The sequence below is a fragment of the Trematomus bernacchii genome, unplaced genomic scaffold (assembly GCF_902827165.1).
Source record: "Trematomus bernacchii unplaced genomic scaffold, fTreBer1.1, whole genome shotgun sequence".
NCBI lineage: Eukaryota > Metazoa > Chordata > Actinopteri > Perciformes > Nototheniidae > Trematomus > Trematomus bernacchii.
This window is the reverse complement of record NW_022987839.1, coordinates 6,700,679-6,713,987: the sequence shown is the minus strand read 5'-3', so window position 1 is coordinate 6,713,987 and position 13,309 is coordinate 6,700,679. Positions and strand designations below refer to the sequence as shown.

Below are 13,309 nucleotides of genomic sequence, written 5' to 3'. Positions count from 1 at the left end.
AAGTGAATCTACCTCTTATGATACACCAACAACACAAAGGCTCTGCCACCCACTGCATCTGAACACCTATTCCAAACATTTCCTTTCGAGGCATGTCCCTATATGATTAATGAAATCGGCTTATTTTTTACACAAATCATGAATATGTTTTGTTTTTATGCTTCTGTCAGAAGTATAAACTGGATAAATAAACGCTTTTTGAATCGTAATCATACTCTCAGAAAAGAAGTTTGACCCTTCTCAATTGTTTCTATCTAAACCCTGCTAAAGACTCGATACGATAGCATATCATTATCAGAGCTAAACAGTAGTTATATTGTTTTTATTTTATTTAAAAAAATACAATCTGTCAAAAATGTTTCCATAAGGCAATACCATTTTCTAACAAATAATTTTCTCTACAAAAGTACCTTTTAAATGTGTAAATGAAAAGCTTTAATTGACCAGACTTATAACATTTTGTGAGAGCTGAAATATGTTATAAGTTGAAGAAGTCCATGGTTATTTGTCTGTTACTTTATATGTTATATTTACCATTAACTATTTGGTACATTTCTTGATTTTTTTATTTAATCATTTTGATGATGGCCACAAAACCACACCTAAATACAGTGTATAGATTCAGGTGTTTCTATTGAACTAATTCTTACTTTTATGTCAAATTGTTGACATTTTTTATACAAATGTATGTCTTGACTCATCAGAAACAGTTTAGAATGAATGTCTCCTATAAAGAGTATTTTTTGAATACTTTGATCAACTTTAAATGTAATGTTAATCTCAGAAAGGGTCTTATTTCAATTATGTTTATGTTTATGTTTATTAAGGATCCCCATTAGCTTTTGCTCTTGACAAAAGCTACTCTTCCTGGGGTCCGACACTTAAAACAATACAACAATAATACAACAATAATACAAAAACATTCAAGACATAACTCCTGACATCATTAACAATATTAACAACATCACCAATATCATCAACAATTTCCAACATCATCAACAATCTCATCCACTTACAACATCAATCTCAGCCAAGGATGAGTGCATAAGACACCCACCAGTACAAAGCATGAGATCAAATTAAATTAGGGATCACAGCTCACAAGGGTACATGGTCATTAGTAGATGGCCCTTCAATCTCTTCTTGAAAGAGGCTCTGGACTCTATTTCAGCAAGGTAGTTTGGCAATGAGTTCCATTCCTTTATAGCTCTATAAGTCACAGAAGATTTCAGAAGATTGGTCCTGGGTTTAGGTGCCAGTAGATGGCCTGATGTAGCTTGTCTAGTCCTATGGTCATGCTCGTCTCTTGTATAAACTATTTGATCATAAAAATACAGTGGTTTTTTGCTAAATTGGACATTTTTTAGAAAAGTGATAACACGAGATTGCAGACGTTTCTCAACCGGAAGCCATAATAGGTTTCTATGCATAACTCCAATATGAGTGCGCTTCGAACAGTGGAAGGCTAGTCTGGCAGCCTTGTTTTGAGCTATTTGTAATTTCTGTATATGTGTTTTTGCTGCTGATGACCATATGACCGGACAGTACTCAAGATGTGACAAAACCAGAGACTGAATGACTTGTTTCAACGTGGTTGGTGTTACATACTTTGTACATTTTCCCCTCACAGCTATGCTCCTTCCCATTTTAGTTACGCTACTGTCTATTTGCTTTGTCCACTGTAAACCAGAATCAAGAACAATGCCAAGCAACTTAGTCTCGTTTACCTGTTCCACTGGCTGACCAGCCAGTGTCAGGCTTAATTGAGGATTGCTGCTTAACATATGTCTGGATCGGAACACCATTGCTTTTGTTTTTGCAATGTTGAGTACCAGTTTGTTATTGTTGACCCAGTCAGTCAATTATAAATGTTATTAAGCATGTGAGGGTTTTATTACATATTAATAAACGTTTAATCATCAAACGCTTAGTATAAAGCCTGACTGAATGATATAAACAATATTAGAAGGAAGACAAAATGTTTTGAAAGATCATGTGGAGGCTGCAGCGTTGGCCCCGCCTAGCATCTTTCCCCCTCTCCGTCTTCTCTTAGGTCCGCAGTGAATATTTAAATACTGCCGGTCATGCTGCTTTTACCCATTCGTTCTGTACGAACCTACATAGCAATACCCGAAAATGAGTGGTAGAGGAAAAGGAGGAAAGGGACTCGGCAAAGGAGGCGCTAAGCGTCACCGTAAAGTTCTCCGTGATAACATCCAAGGAATCACCAAGCCCGCTATTCGCCGTCTGGCTCGCCGCGGCGGAGTGAAGCGTATCTCCGGTCTGATCTACGAGGAGACCCGTGGGGTGCTGAAGGTCTTCCTGGAGAATGTGATCCGTGATGCCGTCACCTACACCGAGCACGCCAAGAGGAAGACCGTGACCGCCATGGATGTGGTGTATGCCCTGAAGAGGCAGGGCCGCACTCTGTACGGCTTCGGAGGTTAGACATCTACACCCTGATATACCTGGAAAAACAACGGCTCTTTTAAGAGCCACCCAAATTACTTAAAGAGTCTGTTTCCTTTCGATTTTCAGCAATATCACACATGAACAGATAACTTGTCAGATATCACACATTATCAGTTTAGATAACAGGACTGATTTACAGGTAATGGTGTTTTAGGCACCAAAATGTATGCTTTTAAGGCTAAACATGTCATGGAAAGAACTAGGTCTGTATTATCTTCCCTGAATTTGAGGATGAACACCTAACTCAATAATGGGCCTGTGAACATCCACTCATACCTGTAGAGGAAATTAATTACAAGCATTTCATCAAAAAACTACATTAACCAGCTACAACAAGCTGATGTCCACCAATAATAGTAAAAGACAGCTCTTCCCACTACCCTTTCGTTCGTTCTTTCTATTTTTACACTGAATCTTCTACATCATATCCATACATTATCAACTAATTATGTTTCCCACATTCTTTAAGTCTCACATTTTATGTGATGTTATATGGTTTCATTGAGTCCTGATCTACAACATTCTACATTCACCTATATTATTTGACATTGACAGATTTAAATGATGTTATTATCTCTACACTCAGTTATTCAAGATATCCTGCCAAGTTGTCATTATACCATGCTCTGTTAGTGCTTATACTTCAGATATCCAAAAACAAATGTCGAAAATATTGTTAGCATTGTTGTCCACTCTCACCTCTTTTCTGTTATTTCAATATTTACATTAGGTTTTGGAAATGTCTATGGGTATATATTATCTAATGTGTACCTTTTCCCTATTCTATTTATTACGTTTAAAGCCCTTCTCTCCACATGGAATCATTAGCTTAATACATCGATCACATAAATAAATAAATATAAAAATAAAGCCCTTTACTTAAAAAACATTTTCATTAATGCACACACTCGATTCAATTCAGACATTTACAGGTTTTTTTATAAAGGCATCAGGACAGCCTTCATGTAATCTCTAGAAATATATGAAATGCTTTCTTTTTGGACCAGTTTGAATGGCTTGCACTAGATTGCCTTGGGTAATATAGTATCTGATTGTTTATGTATGATATCATATTTCTTGATTTAGGTTATCATTTTCAGTTTTTAAAATAGACAAAGTTCTTCAACCGTTTTATATTTTATCTTAATCTGAACTAACAATATACTGTAATGTATCAAGTCTTTTTTGGTTTATTTCATTATTTAGATTTCAATTAAAAACAATGTTTCTCTTCTATTCTCAAAAACTATGCTCAACGGGTGAGTTGTTTAGCACATGCTCAGTACCCAAACAATCCTGTGCGAGCAACAGCACAGTCACATTTGCATCGGATGAATATAAATAGACCACGCTGTGTCTCTGTGCATTATTTCAACTTTGTCAACCTTCAACCGTCGATCATGCCTGAAGCAGCCAGCGTCAAAGCGCCCAAGAAGGGCTCCAAGAAAGCCGTCTCTAATGGTGCATTTCCACCGGAGGGCCTCGCTCGACTTATGGCACGTTTCCACTACAGCCCGCAGCCCGGTTTAAGAGGGCTGTGACGTCAGCGGCCCGTCTTTGGTTGCGTTTCCACTTGGCCTAGTACCGGCCGGCGGGTCCTAATTCACAGTTTTTCTGGCCTCATAAAATCGTGGGGCCAGGGCCAGAGGCAACGAGGCTGAGTCGGGCTGAGTATGCTAAACTAGAGAGAGCGTCGCTGGCAAGGGGGCAACAACTACAACAAGATGGACATATTTGACCGTGATTTAATTGTAATACACGTTTCAAAATGATGCCGAAGTAACAACATACTGATACCGGTTAGTAAAAACCATGAATTAATGCTTTGTCAAGTCTGCAGACAGACAGCAGGGGAAAAACCTTTTAAAATGCTTGTTTTCTAAATGGAGATTGGCTAAGCTAACGCAGTATATGCCCCGACCGTCCACACTCACAACAACGGCCTATACAGACATAAATAAAGCAGCGACTGTATTCACCATGACACAGGCAGTCTGTGGTTTGTACTTGTTTAACTTTTGTCTAGTTTCTGAACATATATGAGGAGCTGTGAGCTCTGAGTGCTAACAGCTAACGGCTGTGTTGTTTTTCTGGGGTCCTCTGAAGATCACGTCACGGCTCCGCCTACACTGCGTTACTATAGATACTGCCCCAGTTCCTAAACTGTAATGGAAATGCGCCATAAAGTGAGCCAGTCCTAACGAGGCCCAGCCATACCGAGCGGGGCCGAGCGAGGCCGTGTAGTGGAAACGCGACATTAGTACGGTTTTGTTAGGCCTTGTTAGGCCTTGATAGGCCCAGCTCACTTTAATGCTGAGCTTCCATTACAGTTTAGGAACTGGGGCAGTATCTATAGTAACGCAGTGTAGGCGGAGCCGTGACGTCATCTTCAATGAGAACCCCAGAAAAACAACATCAGCCGTTAGCTGTTAGCACTCAAGCTCACAGCTCCTCATATGTTCAGAAACTAGACAAAAGTTAAACAAGTACAAACCACAGACTGTCTGTGTCATGGCGAATACAGTCGCTGGTTTATTTATGTCTGTAGGCCGTTGTTGTGAGTGTGGACGGTCGGAGCATATATTGCGTTAGCTTAGCCGATCTCCATTTAGACAACGCGCATTTTAAAAGGTTTTTCGCCTGCCGTCTGTCTGCAGACTTGTCAAAGCATTAATTCATGGTTTTTACTAACCGGTATCAGTATGTTGTTATTAAACATGTATTACAATTAAATCACGGTCAAATATGTTCATCTTGTTGTAGTTGTAGCCCCCTTGCCAGCGATTCTCTCTCTAGTTTAGCAAACTCAGCCCGACTCAGCCCTGTTTGTTGGCCCCGATAGAACCACGATTTTGTCGGGCCAGAAAAGAGGTGAAAAAGTACCCCCGGGCCGGAACTAGGCCTAGTGGAAGCGCAACCAAAAACGGGCCCGGCACGACACGGCACGCTTAAACCGCGCTCCGCGCCATGGTGGAAATGCACCAAGACTGGAAAGAAGAGGAGAAAGTCCAGGAAGGAAAGCTACGTCTACAAGAGCCGCGTTCACACCGGAGTACTTTCACCGTACTTTTCGCGTTTTAGTTCCGTGAGTCGCGTTCACACCAAAAATCGTACTTAATCTCGGGTACTTTTACCCCCATTTTTAGAGCCAACTCAGAGAGCGTACTTTTCTGTGGGTGAAAAGTTCTCCAAAAGTGCCCCAGTGCTGATTGGCTGGGCGAATTGCAAACCACGCCCGTACAACTCTGAAAATGTTGTGTAGAGCCGCCATTGTTTTTCCTCGCTACAAAAACACAACGCTCCGTGCGTTGTGTTTGTTTTTGAAAGCAGTTATGGCAAGCATCAAGAAATGATGAGGAGGTGTCGGCGCTTCTGGAGATCTACGCAGAGGACGCGACCCAGGGAATGCACTGAAGCCAGTTCAGTAGCTTTCACTCGACCTGGGAATGTGCACAGCCCCACGGCACACCGGCTAAAAATAAAGAAACTCGGGCAGGACTACAAACGGCGGATTCAGTGGCCAACGATGACGACCACGACGAAGGTAAAATCAACTACATGCACTGGGGTTTTAATCTGCACAATAATGGTCTCAGATGTACTTTTATTTGCTCAGTAGATCAAGCTAGCCATGCTAGCCATAATAGGCTAACACCGGCCCCGAGCACACAGTACACACACACTGTAACTTTGTCTTGAAAGAACGTTACGCATCGAACTGATGTTCACAATCATGTTTATTTCATAATATTCATCATATTTTATGTTTAACTTGCCTCAACAACATTAAACAAAGTTCAAGCATACATGAAGCACTCTTCAAAAAGGAACAATCCTCCGTGTTTGAACCTCTTAAATCGCTGCATAGCCGATTTATTTGGACTGGATTATCCCAGAGGGTCTAAACATTCTTTATAACACAGTTTCAGATTTGTGAAACCTTAATTCTATTTTTGAAAATACAAAAAACACATTCCTAGTATGTTGTAAAACTACATGGCGACTAAACTTGTATATTGTATATTGCTTATTTTCCCCTCTTAGGAAAGCGGACACGGGATGCGAATTTCTTTGACACCGCCCAGGCGTTGGAGGACCGGCGTGCCGTGGTGAATGAGTCGCTGCGTGGAGATCAGATGGTGCTGTTCACCAAGGCCCAGAAAACGGAGGACAAGATGCTCACCTCGATGGAGCGCCAGGCAGAAGTGTTCAAGCAGCAGATGGAGCGCCAGCAGCACCAGGATGAAGTGTGGGCGCTGCGCCATGAGGAAGCGTCGGCGCAGCGGCAGGATGAGCGACAAACTGCATTTAATAACAGTTTATTTGGTATAGTTTTTGTAAATACTGACACACGACACACAACGTTGCACTAAGGTGTGCATGCTGCTGAGAATATCCCTACACCTGGGACAGTTTATTTTATATTGTTATTACTGTTATGACTTTATTTTATATATAATGTTTACTGACATGTACAACTGACACTTTATTTACATTTAAAATTGTTCTATTTAATGTTATGTCTTGAGAGTGCAATAAAGAAAACCGACATGGCGATTAAGCTTATTTCTCTTGACACTTTATCTTTTGTGACCTGTGTAGCATCCTATACATCACATGTAAGTGATTATTCTGATACCATCATGTTTCATCGGTTATAAACTGGCAAAGCTTTATTTGTCATTTATTTATCATCAATGTTGCAACCTTGTGGGGGAATGGCAGGGGCACATACACAAATATGATAATTTATATCATTTTAAATATTATTTTACCTAAACTTTTAATTCCCCCCCATTTCACACAACACAACATGGAGTCCACTATGGGCCAAAACTAACATGTATGTTTGCATAGTGTTTATGGCAGACGGATGCAGTGGGTCTCAGGAAGATATATAATAAAGGTGGGTTTGCTGCTGAGACTCCCTACAGCTGGGAGTTTATTTTATATTGTTATTACTGTTATTATATAGTACAACTGACACTTTATTTTATATTGACAATGTTTACTGACATGTACAACTGACACTTTAGTTACATTTAAAATATTTCTATTTAATGTTATGTCTTGAGAGTGCAATAAAGAAAACCGACATGGCGATTAAACAGATCCTGTATCAGTTTTTCTTCTTCTCTTGTTTTGTAGCGGGTTGCAAACAACTTTAAGGTGCTTACCGCCACCTACTGTACTTGTAATCTTCCCTCAGGGAAAAGTACTCCGGTGTGAACGCGATCTGTACTAAGTACCCTGGGGTTAAAAGCGCCAGGGCTCTTAGTGCCGGAACTAAGTACAGGAAAGTACTTGGTGTGAACGCGGCTATTGTGATGAAGCAGGTCCACCCCGACACCGGCATCTCCTCCAAGGCCATGGGCATCATGAACTGCTTCGTGAGCGACATCTTTGAGCGCATCGCCGGTGAGGCCTCTCGTCTGGCTCACTACAACAAGCGCTCCACCATCACCTCCAGGGAGATCCAGACCGCTGTCCGCCTGCTACTCCCCGGAGAGCTGGCTAAACACGCCGTGTCTGAGGGCACCAAGGCCGTGACCAAGTACACCAGCTCCAAGTAAACTGCGCCGCTACTGCTACAAACCAACGGCTCTTTTAAGAGCCACCCACTTCATCTCATCGACCAATCAGAGAAGCGTTAGTCCATTCACTGTGTCAAGTACAATAGACCTCACATTAAATAATCGAATATCAAATACTATGAAATAGATCTATACACATATACAATATAGTGTATTCTTAGAGAAATATTATCAAATAAAGTGTACTTTTCAAAGTGAAGCACACTATAAGATAGTTTGGCACGCTGATGTGACAAAACTAATGTACAATTTGCGGCCATTAAAGTATATCCAATCAAATGTAATTATTAAACATAACATTAATTATCAAAATCAGGAGCTAATCTGATCTCCTCAAGTAAAAGTGCATTAATGTGTAATAATATAAAGTCACAATGATAAAATTAAATAATTTTCGATCCACACATATTAAAATAAAATGTAAAATGATGTACTATGTACATTTATATGAAGTTATATAGGCCTATACAACATATAGGGTTTATACACAATCAAGTGTTTGGGAAAATATGTATTTTGTGAGTGACTTTTGTGAGAGCCTTCTGTGGAGCAGATGTCTACTAAAATAGCAAAATAATAAAATGTGTTGTAAAAACAATGTAAAACGATTGACAGCATTAATGATATAGCATTCAATGTTACAATGTTAATACATGTCGTATTGATTGAAGTCATCTACTAATTAACTAAATTAACTTATTGCATATGATAATAATAAATAAACACAATGTCTTCTGGTTTTGCGAATAAATATGTAGCAGGTGTAAACAAATGTAATATTAAAACAGGAGAAGTGCTCTTTTGGTGTATGTGGGTGGCTCTTAAAAGAGCCTTTTGTAGAGGAAGTAGATTATCTGTTTACTCTTCTTCGCTGCTTTCCTGGCTGGTGCCTTCTTCACAGCTTTCTTGGGAGTAGCTGCCTTCTTGGGAGTCGCTGCGTTCTTGGGTGCTGCCTTCTTGGCCACCACCTTCTTCTTCGGGCTCTTTGTTATCTTCTTCACGGGGGTTTTTCTTGGCAGCAGTAGCAGGCTTCTTCGCCTTCTTGGGTGTTACTGCCTTCTTTGCTGCTGGCTTCTTAGCGGCGGGTTTCTTCGCTGCTGCTGCTGCTGCTGCTGCCGGCTTCTTGGCTTTGGCTGCGGGCTTCTTCGCTACCTTCTTGGGCTTCTCGGCTGCCTTGAAGGAGCCGGTGGCTCCGATTCCCTTGACCTGCACAAGTGATCCATTCTCGAGTAACCTCTTCACGGCGCGTTTAATGTGAGAGGTGTGTTCGTAGCCCTGAGCGGCCAGCGCCTTCTTCACAGCGATGTAAGAGATCCCTTTACGGTCCTTGGAGGCGGTGACCGCCTTCAAGATGAGCTCAGCGGCTCCGGGACCAACCTTCTTGGCCGGCTTGGCTGCCTTCTTCTTCGGGGACTTGGCTGGTGCCTTTGCTGGTGCCTTTGCTTTTTTTTTTTTTTTAATAAAACTTTATTTTAAATTATTTGGCAGTACATGATATACACAAGTTACATTAATAATACATATAAATCGCAATGCATACATATATAAATAACATAAACAGAGAGAACGTCCATATTCCAGAGAGGCTTAGTTCGGTCACAGCTTCAAAATGCCCCATGGCAGAGTCTGGGATTTGTCCAGGGTTTTTCTTCTCCTTAGTTCAGAGATTATTTGTTTCACGATGGTGCCACTGTTTATTATCGTCTGATTTAGTATCATCTTGCACCTTGTCTTCCAGATTTTCATACATGTTATACAAATTACTAACTGAAAAAGTTCCCTGTGTTTTATGACCATACCCTCATCCAGAATACAATACATGATTGAGGCATATTCTACGTCGAACTCCAAACCGATGCCCCGTAGGAGCGACCACACCTCCTCGGCTCTGTGGCAGTCCATGAGGAGGTGCTGTAAGGTCTCATCTTCCTCACAGTTTATCATGGGGCATGTTTTAGTTTTCACATAGCAGCTCCATGAAACCACAGCTCTGACGGCAAGTCTGTTAACCGATATCAGCCACCTCACGTCTCTCATGCTCTCTGATATCTGTTTACATTTCACTAATTTCAGGACTTCTTTACCTTCGTCAGGGTTTAGGTTTTTGTATGTTATAAAACCTCCATATTTGAAATCATTTACCATTTTAAAAATCACTCTATTCTGTAGTCCGATCCAATCAATCCCTAAATGTTGAACTTCAGTTGTGAAATCACCATAAACTAATTTATAATATGGACTATTTCTAGCTCTGCCTCTTCTTTTGTTCCATCCCTTTTTTCCATCCTCGACCCAAGGTGCTTTCCTATTTATAGCAGCCGAGATGTTTTTTACAAAGGTAATTTTTAGTTTAATGTCCAGGTCTATGGCTCCCAGGCCTCCATATTCCCTACTTTTAAATAACAAATTACGTTTAGTAACCTCCCTTGTTGTACCCCACACCAAATTGACACACTGTTTGTTTAGTTGCATAATTATTTGGGCTGATGGGGGAAAGATGTTTGCTAGAAAAAGGATCTTGCTAAGTATGAATGATTTTATTATGTTTATTCTTGATTTATAATTTGTATTTTTATTCTCCCATTGTTTAACTTGTTCTTTGACTTCTCTTAGTTTGTTCTCCCAATTGAGTTCAGCACAGTTGTCGCTACAAATAGTTATTCCAAGTATTTTAATTTCTTTTTTCACTTGAATGTTGATGTCGCGTTTGGTATCGTCGGCGCCGATCCAAACACCTTCAGTTTTGTTGTGGTTTAATTTAGCTCCTGATGCCAATTCATATAGGTTTAGGTGATTTGTTAGAACATCCATTTCTTGTTGGTTTTTTATAATAACAGTGACATCGTCTGCATAGGCGATGGCAGTTATTTTGGGCGCATGGCCAACTGGTGTTCCTGATATTAAACTGTCATTGTTTATTATTTAATTAATGGATTTATGGCTAGCACGTATAGAGCTGCGCTTAGAGGGCACCCCTGCTTAACCCCTCTTTCAACATTAAATGCATTTGTCAACACACCGTTTACATTTACACAGACACAAGACTTAAAATACAGACACTTAATCATGTTTATGAAGGCTTCAGGAAATCCGTAGGACTTCATCACCGACCATAAATAATCTCTGGATAAATAGTCGAAGGCTTTTTTTTGATCAAGTCCAATAATAAAGAAACCTTTTTCTTTTTTTGGTTTATTTATGATTTCTCTTAAAATTGATAAGTTGTCCCACATGAGGCGACCTTTTATAGCACATGTTTGCTCTTTATCTATTATTTTATCTAATATATCTGTTAATCTATTCATTATTATTTTTGCTAGTATCTTATAATCGGTATTCATAATAGTTAAATGTCTGTAATTATCTATATCAGTTTCATCATTTTTTTTATATAGTAGAGACAAGACACCTTCATAAAATGAGTCACCCATACAACCACTGCTGAGACCTTCATTAAACATAGAGGTCAGTAAGTTTAAAACATCATCAGATAATAATTGATAAAACTCAGTGGGCAGACCATCAGGACCGGGGCTCTTACCGACATTCAGCTCTTTCACCGCCTGGATCACCTCGTCTTTTTTAATTTCACCGAGAAGGAAATCAAATTCTTGGATGTTGTACGGAGGGATAGTTCCCAACAGAATTTCAACACAGTCCGTTTCAATGTCTATTTTTTTATATGCTTCAGAACATAAATCTCTTATCACTTCCCGTTTCTGTTTTTCATTATACACAATACAACCTTCTTGATTTTTTATACATTTGATGAATTTACTTTGGATTTTCTTTTGGTTGGTTTTAATGGCTTGAGCCAAGTTGCCTCTTTGATCTATTTCAGATGTATGCATATTATATGATTCCTGGTTTAATTGATCAATTTCAGTTTTTAATTTAGATATATTTTCTTTTACCGTTTTAGTTTTAACTTTCATCTGCTTTAAATGAATGTATTGTTTGATTAATGATTCATATTTAATATTTTTTGCTTTATTGAGTTCCCTACATTTAAATTTGAAAAAACATTTTAAACCTACTTTTTAATGTTTCCCATAATTTGATGTCAGAGTTTGTTAAGCATCTCAATTGTATAATTTTTTGTATTTCCAGTTTTAATTCTGTTGAAACACAAGTATTTTTTAGGCACTGTGTGTTCAGTTTCCAGAAGCCTCTAATGGAAGGGGCTCCGGAGGACAACGACGTTTGGGCCAAAAGATGATCAGAAAAGTCACTAAAAATGGTTCTGTAGTTGGTTACAGAGAAGTGATTCGATACATAAATCCTGTCTATACGGGTTTTAGTCGTTTTGTCATATCTCGTGAAATCCATTCCAAAGGGATTCAGTGAGCGACAGACATCGATTAGGCCTGCATCGCTGCAGATTTCTTTCAGCAGTTTTCCTTCCGCCCTCAGTTTAAAGACAACTGTACTACACCTATCTATATCTTCCGTTATTGTATTAAAATCTCCACATAATATAATTTTATAACCAACTGTTAAAACTTCTCTAAGTTTTCTAAATATGTGTAACTTATTTGTTGCGTCAGGGGCAGTATAAATATTAATAAGACGATATTTTTCATTTTTATAAAAACAATCCACCAAAAGCAGCCTTCCTGGAATTATGTCCCTTCTTCTAATAATAGTTATGTATTTTTCCTTGAAGAAGATGCCAACTCCATCAGCTCTGCTATCTCCGATGGAGATAATACACTCTCCTTTGTGCCACATTTTACACACATCGTCAACATCTCCGGTGGTACTCAGTCTAAGTTCCTGCGCAAAGAGGAAGTCATAATCAGTGTCCAATAAATATTTCATTTTCTTCTCTCGAAAGTTCTTAGACTGAATACCACGTACATTCCAAGTAGCGACGTTTATGAAGCTCATGTTGGATTTATATTGTCTCTAAATTAGCCCGTTTGTCTATTTCGTTCAAGTTTCTACTTGCAGGTCTCTTTTTTTTAGAGACCTCAAACGGGGCTTCCCTCTGAGCCTCACTCGGGGGGTCTAGATAATCCGGAGTAGGTGAAAAAGACCCAGAGTGACTCTCAGGGGGAGAATAGAGGGGCATGTTGACTCGCTGACCAGCTGTAAGGCTGTCAGAGCTAGAGTCAGAACCTGGGCTTTCGCTCACACTCTCATAGTATTTATCATCTCCAATCTCACTGTCAGAGCTGTACTCACTCTCTACATCACTGTCAATGGTTAGTTTGCCTTCACCTGACAGGGGTGTAGAGTCG

The 13,309-nt window shown here is 39.7% G+C and overlaps 2 protein-coding genes and 1 pseudogene across 2 annotated transcripts; 2 read left to right on the top strand and 1 right to left on the bottom strand.

The window, feature by feature from the left end:
• Positions 1-2,127: 2,127 nt before the first annotated feature.
• On the top strand, positions 2,128-2,463 carry LOC117500404 (histone H4). The gene has a single exon (XM_034153329.1). It carries the CDS (start codon positions 2,137-2,139, stop codon positions 2,446-2,448), a length of 312 nt encoding a protein of 103 aa, XP_034009220.1. The 5' UTR covers positions 2,128-2,136; the 3' UTR covers positions 2,449-2,463.
• A 5,336-nt stretch (positions 2,464-7,799) lies between these two features.
• On the top strand, positions 7,800-8,047 carry LOC117500406 (histone H2B 1/2). Its single transcript, XM_034153331.1, has one exon. The coding sequence runs from the start codon at positions 7,800-7,802 to the stop codon at positions 8,043-8,045; it is 246 nt and encodes an 81-aa protein (XP_034009222.1). The 3' UTR covers positions 8,046-8,047.
• An 840-nt stretch (positions 8,048-8,887) lies between these two features.
• LOC117500121 lies at positions 8,888-10,010 on the bottom strand (annotated as a pseudogene).
• Between the last annotated feature and the right edge of the window lie 3,299 nt (positions 10,011-13,309).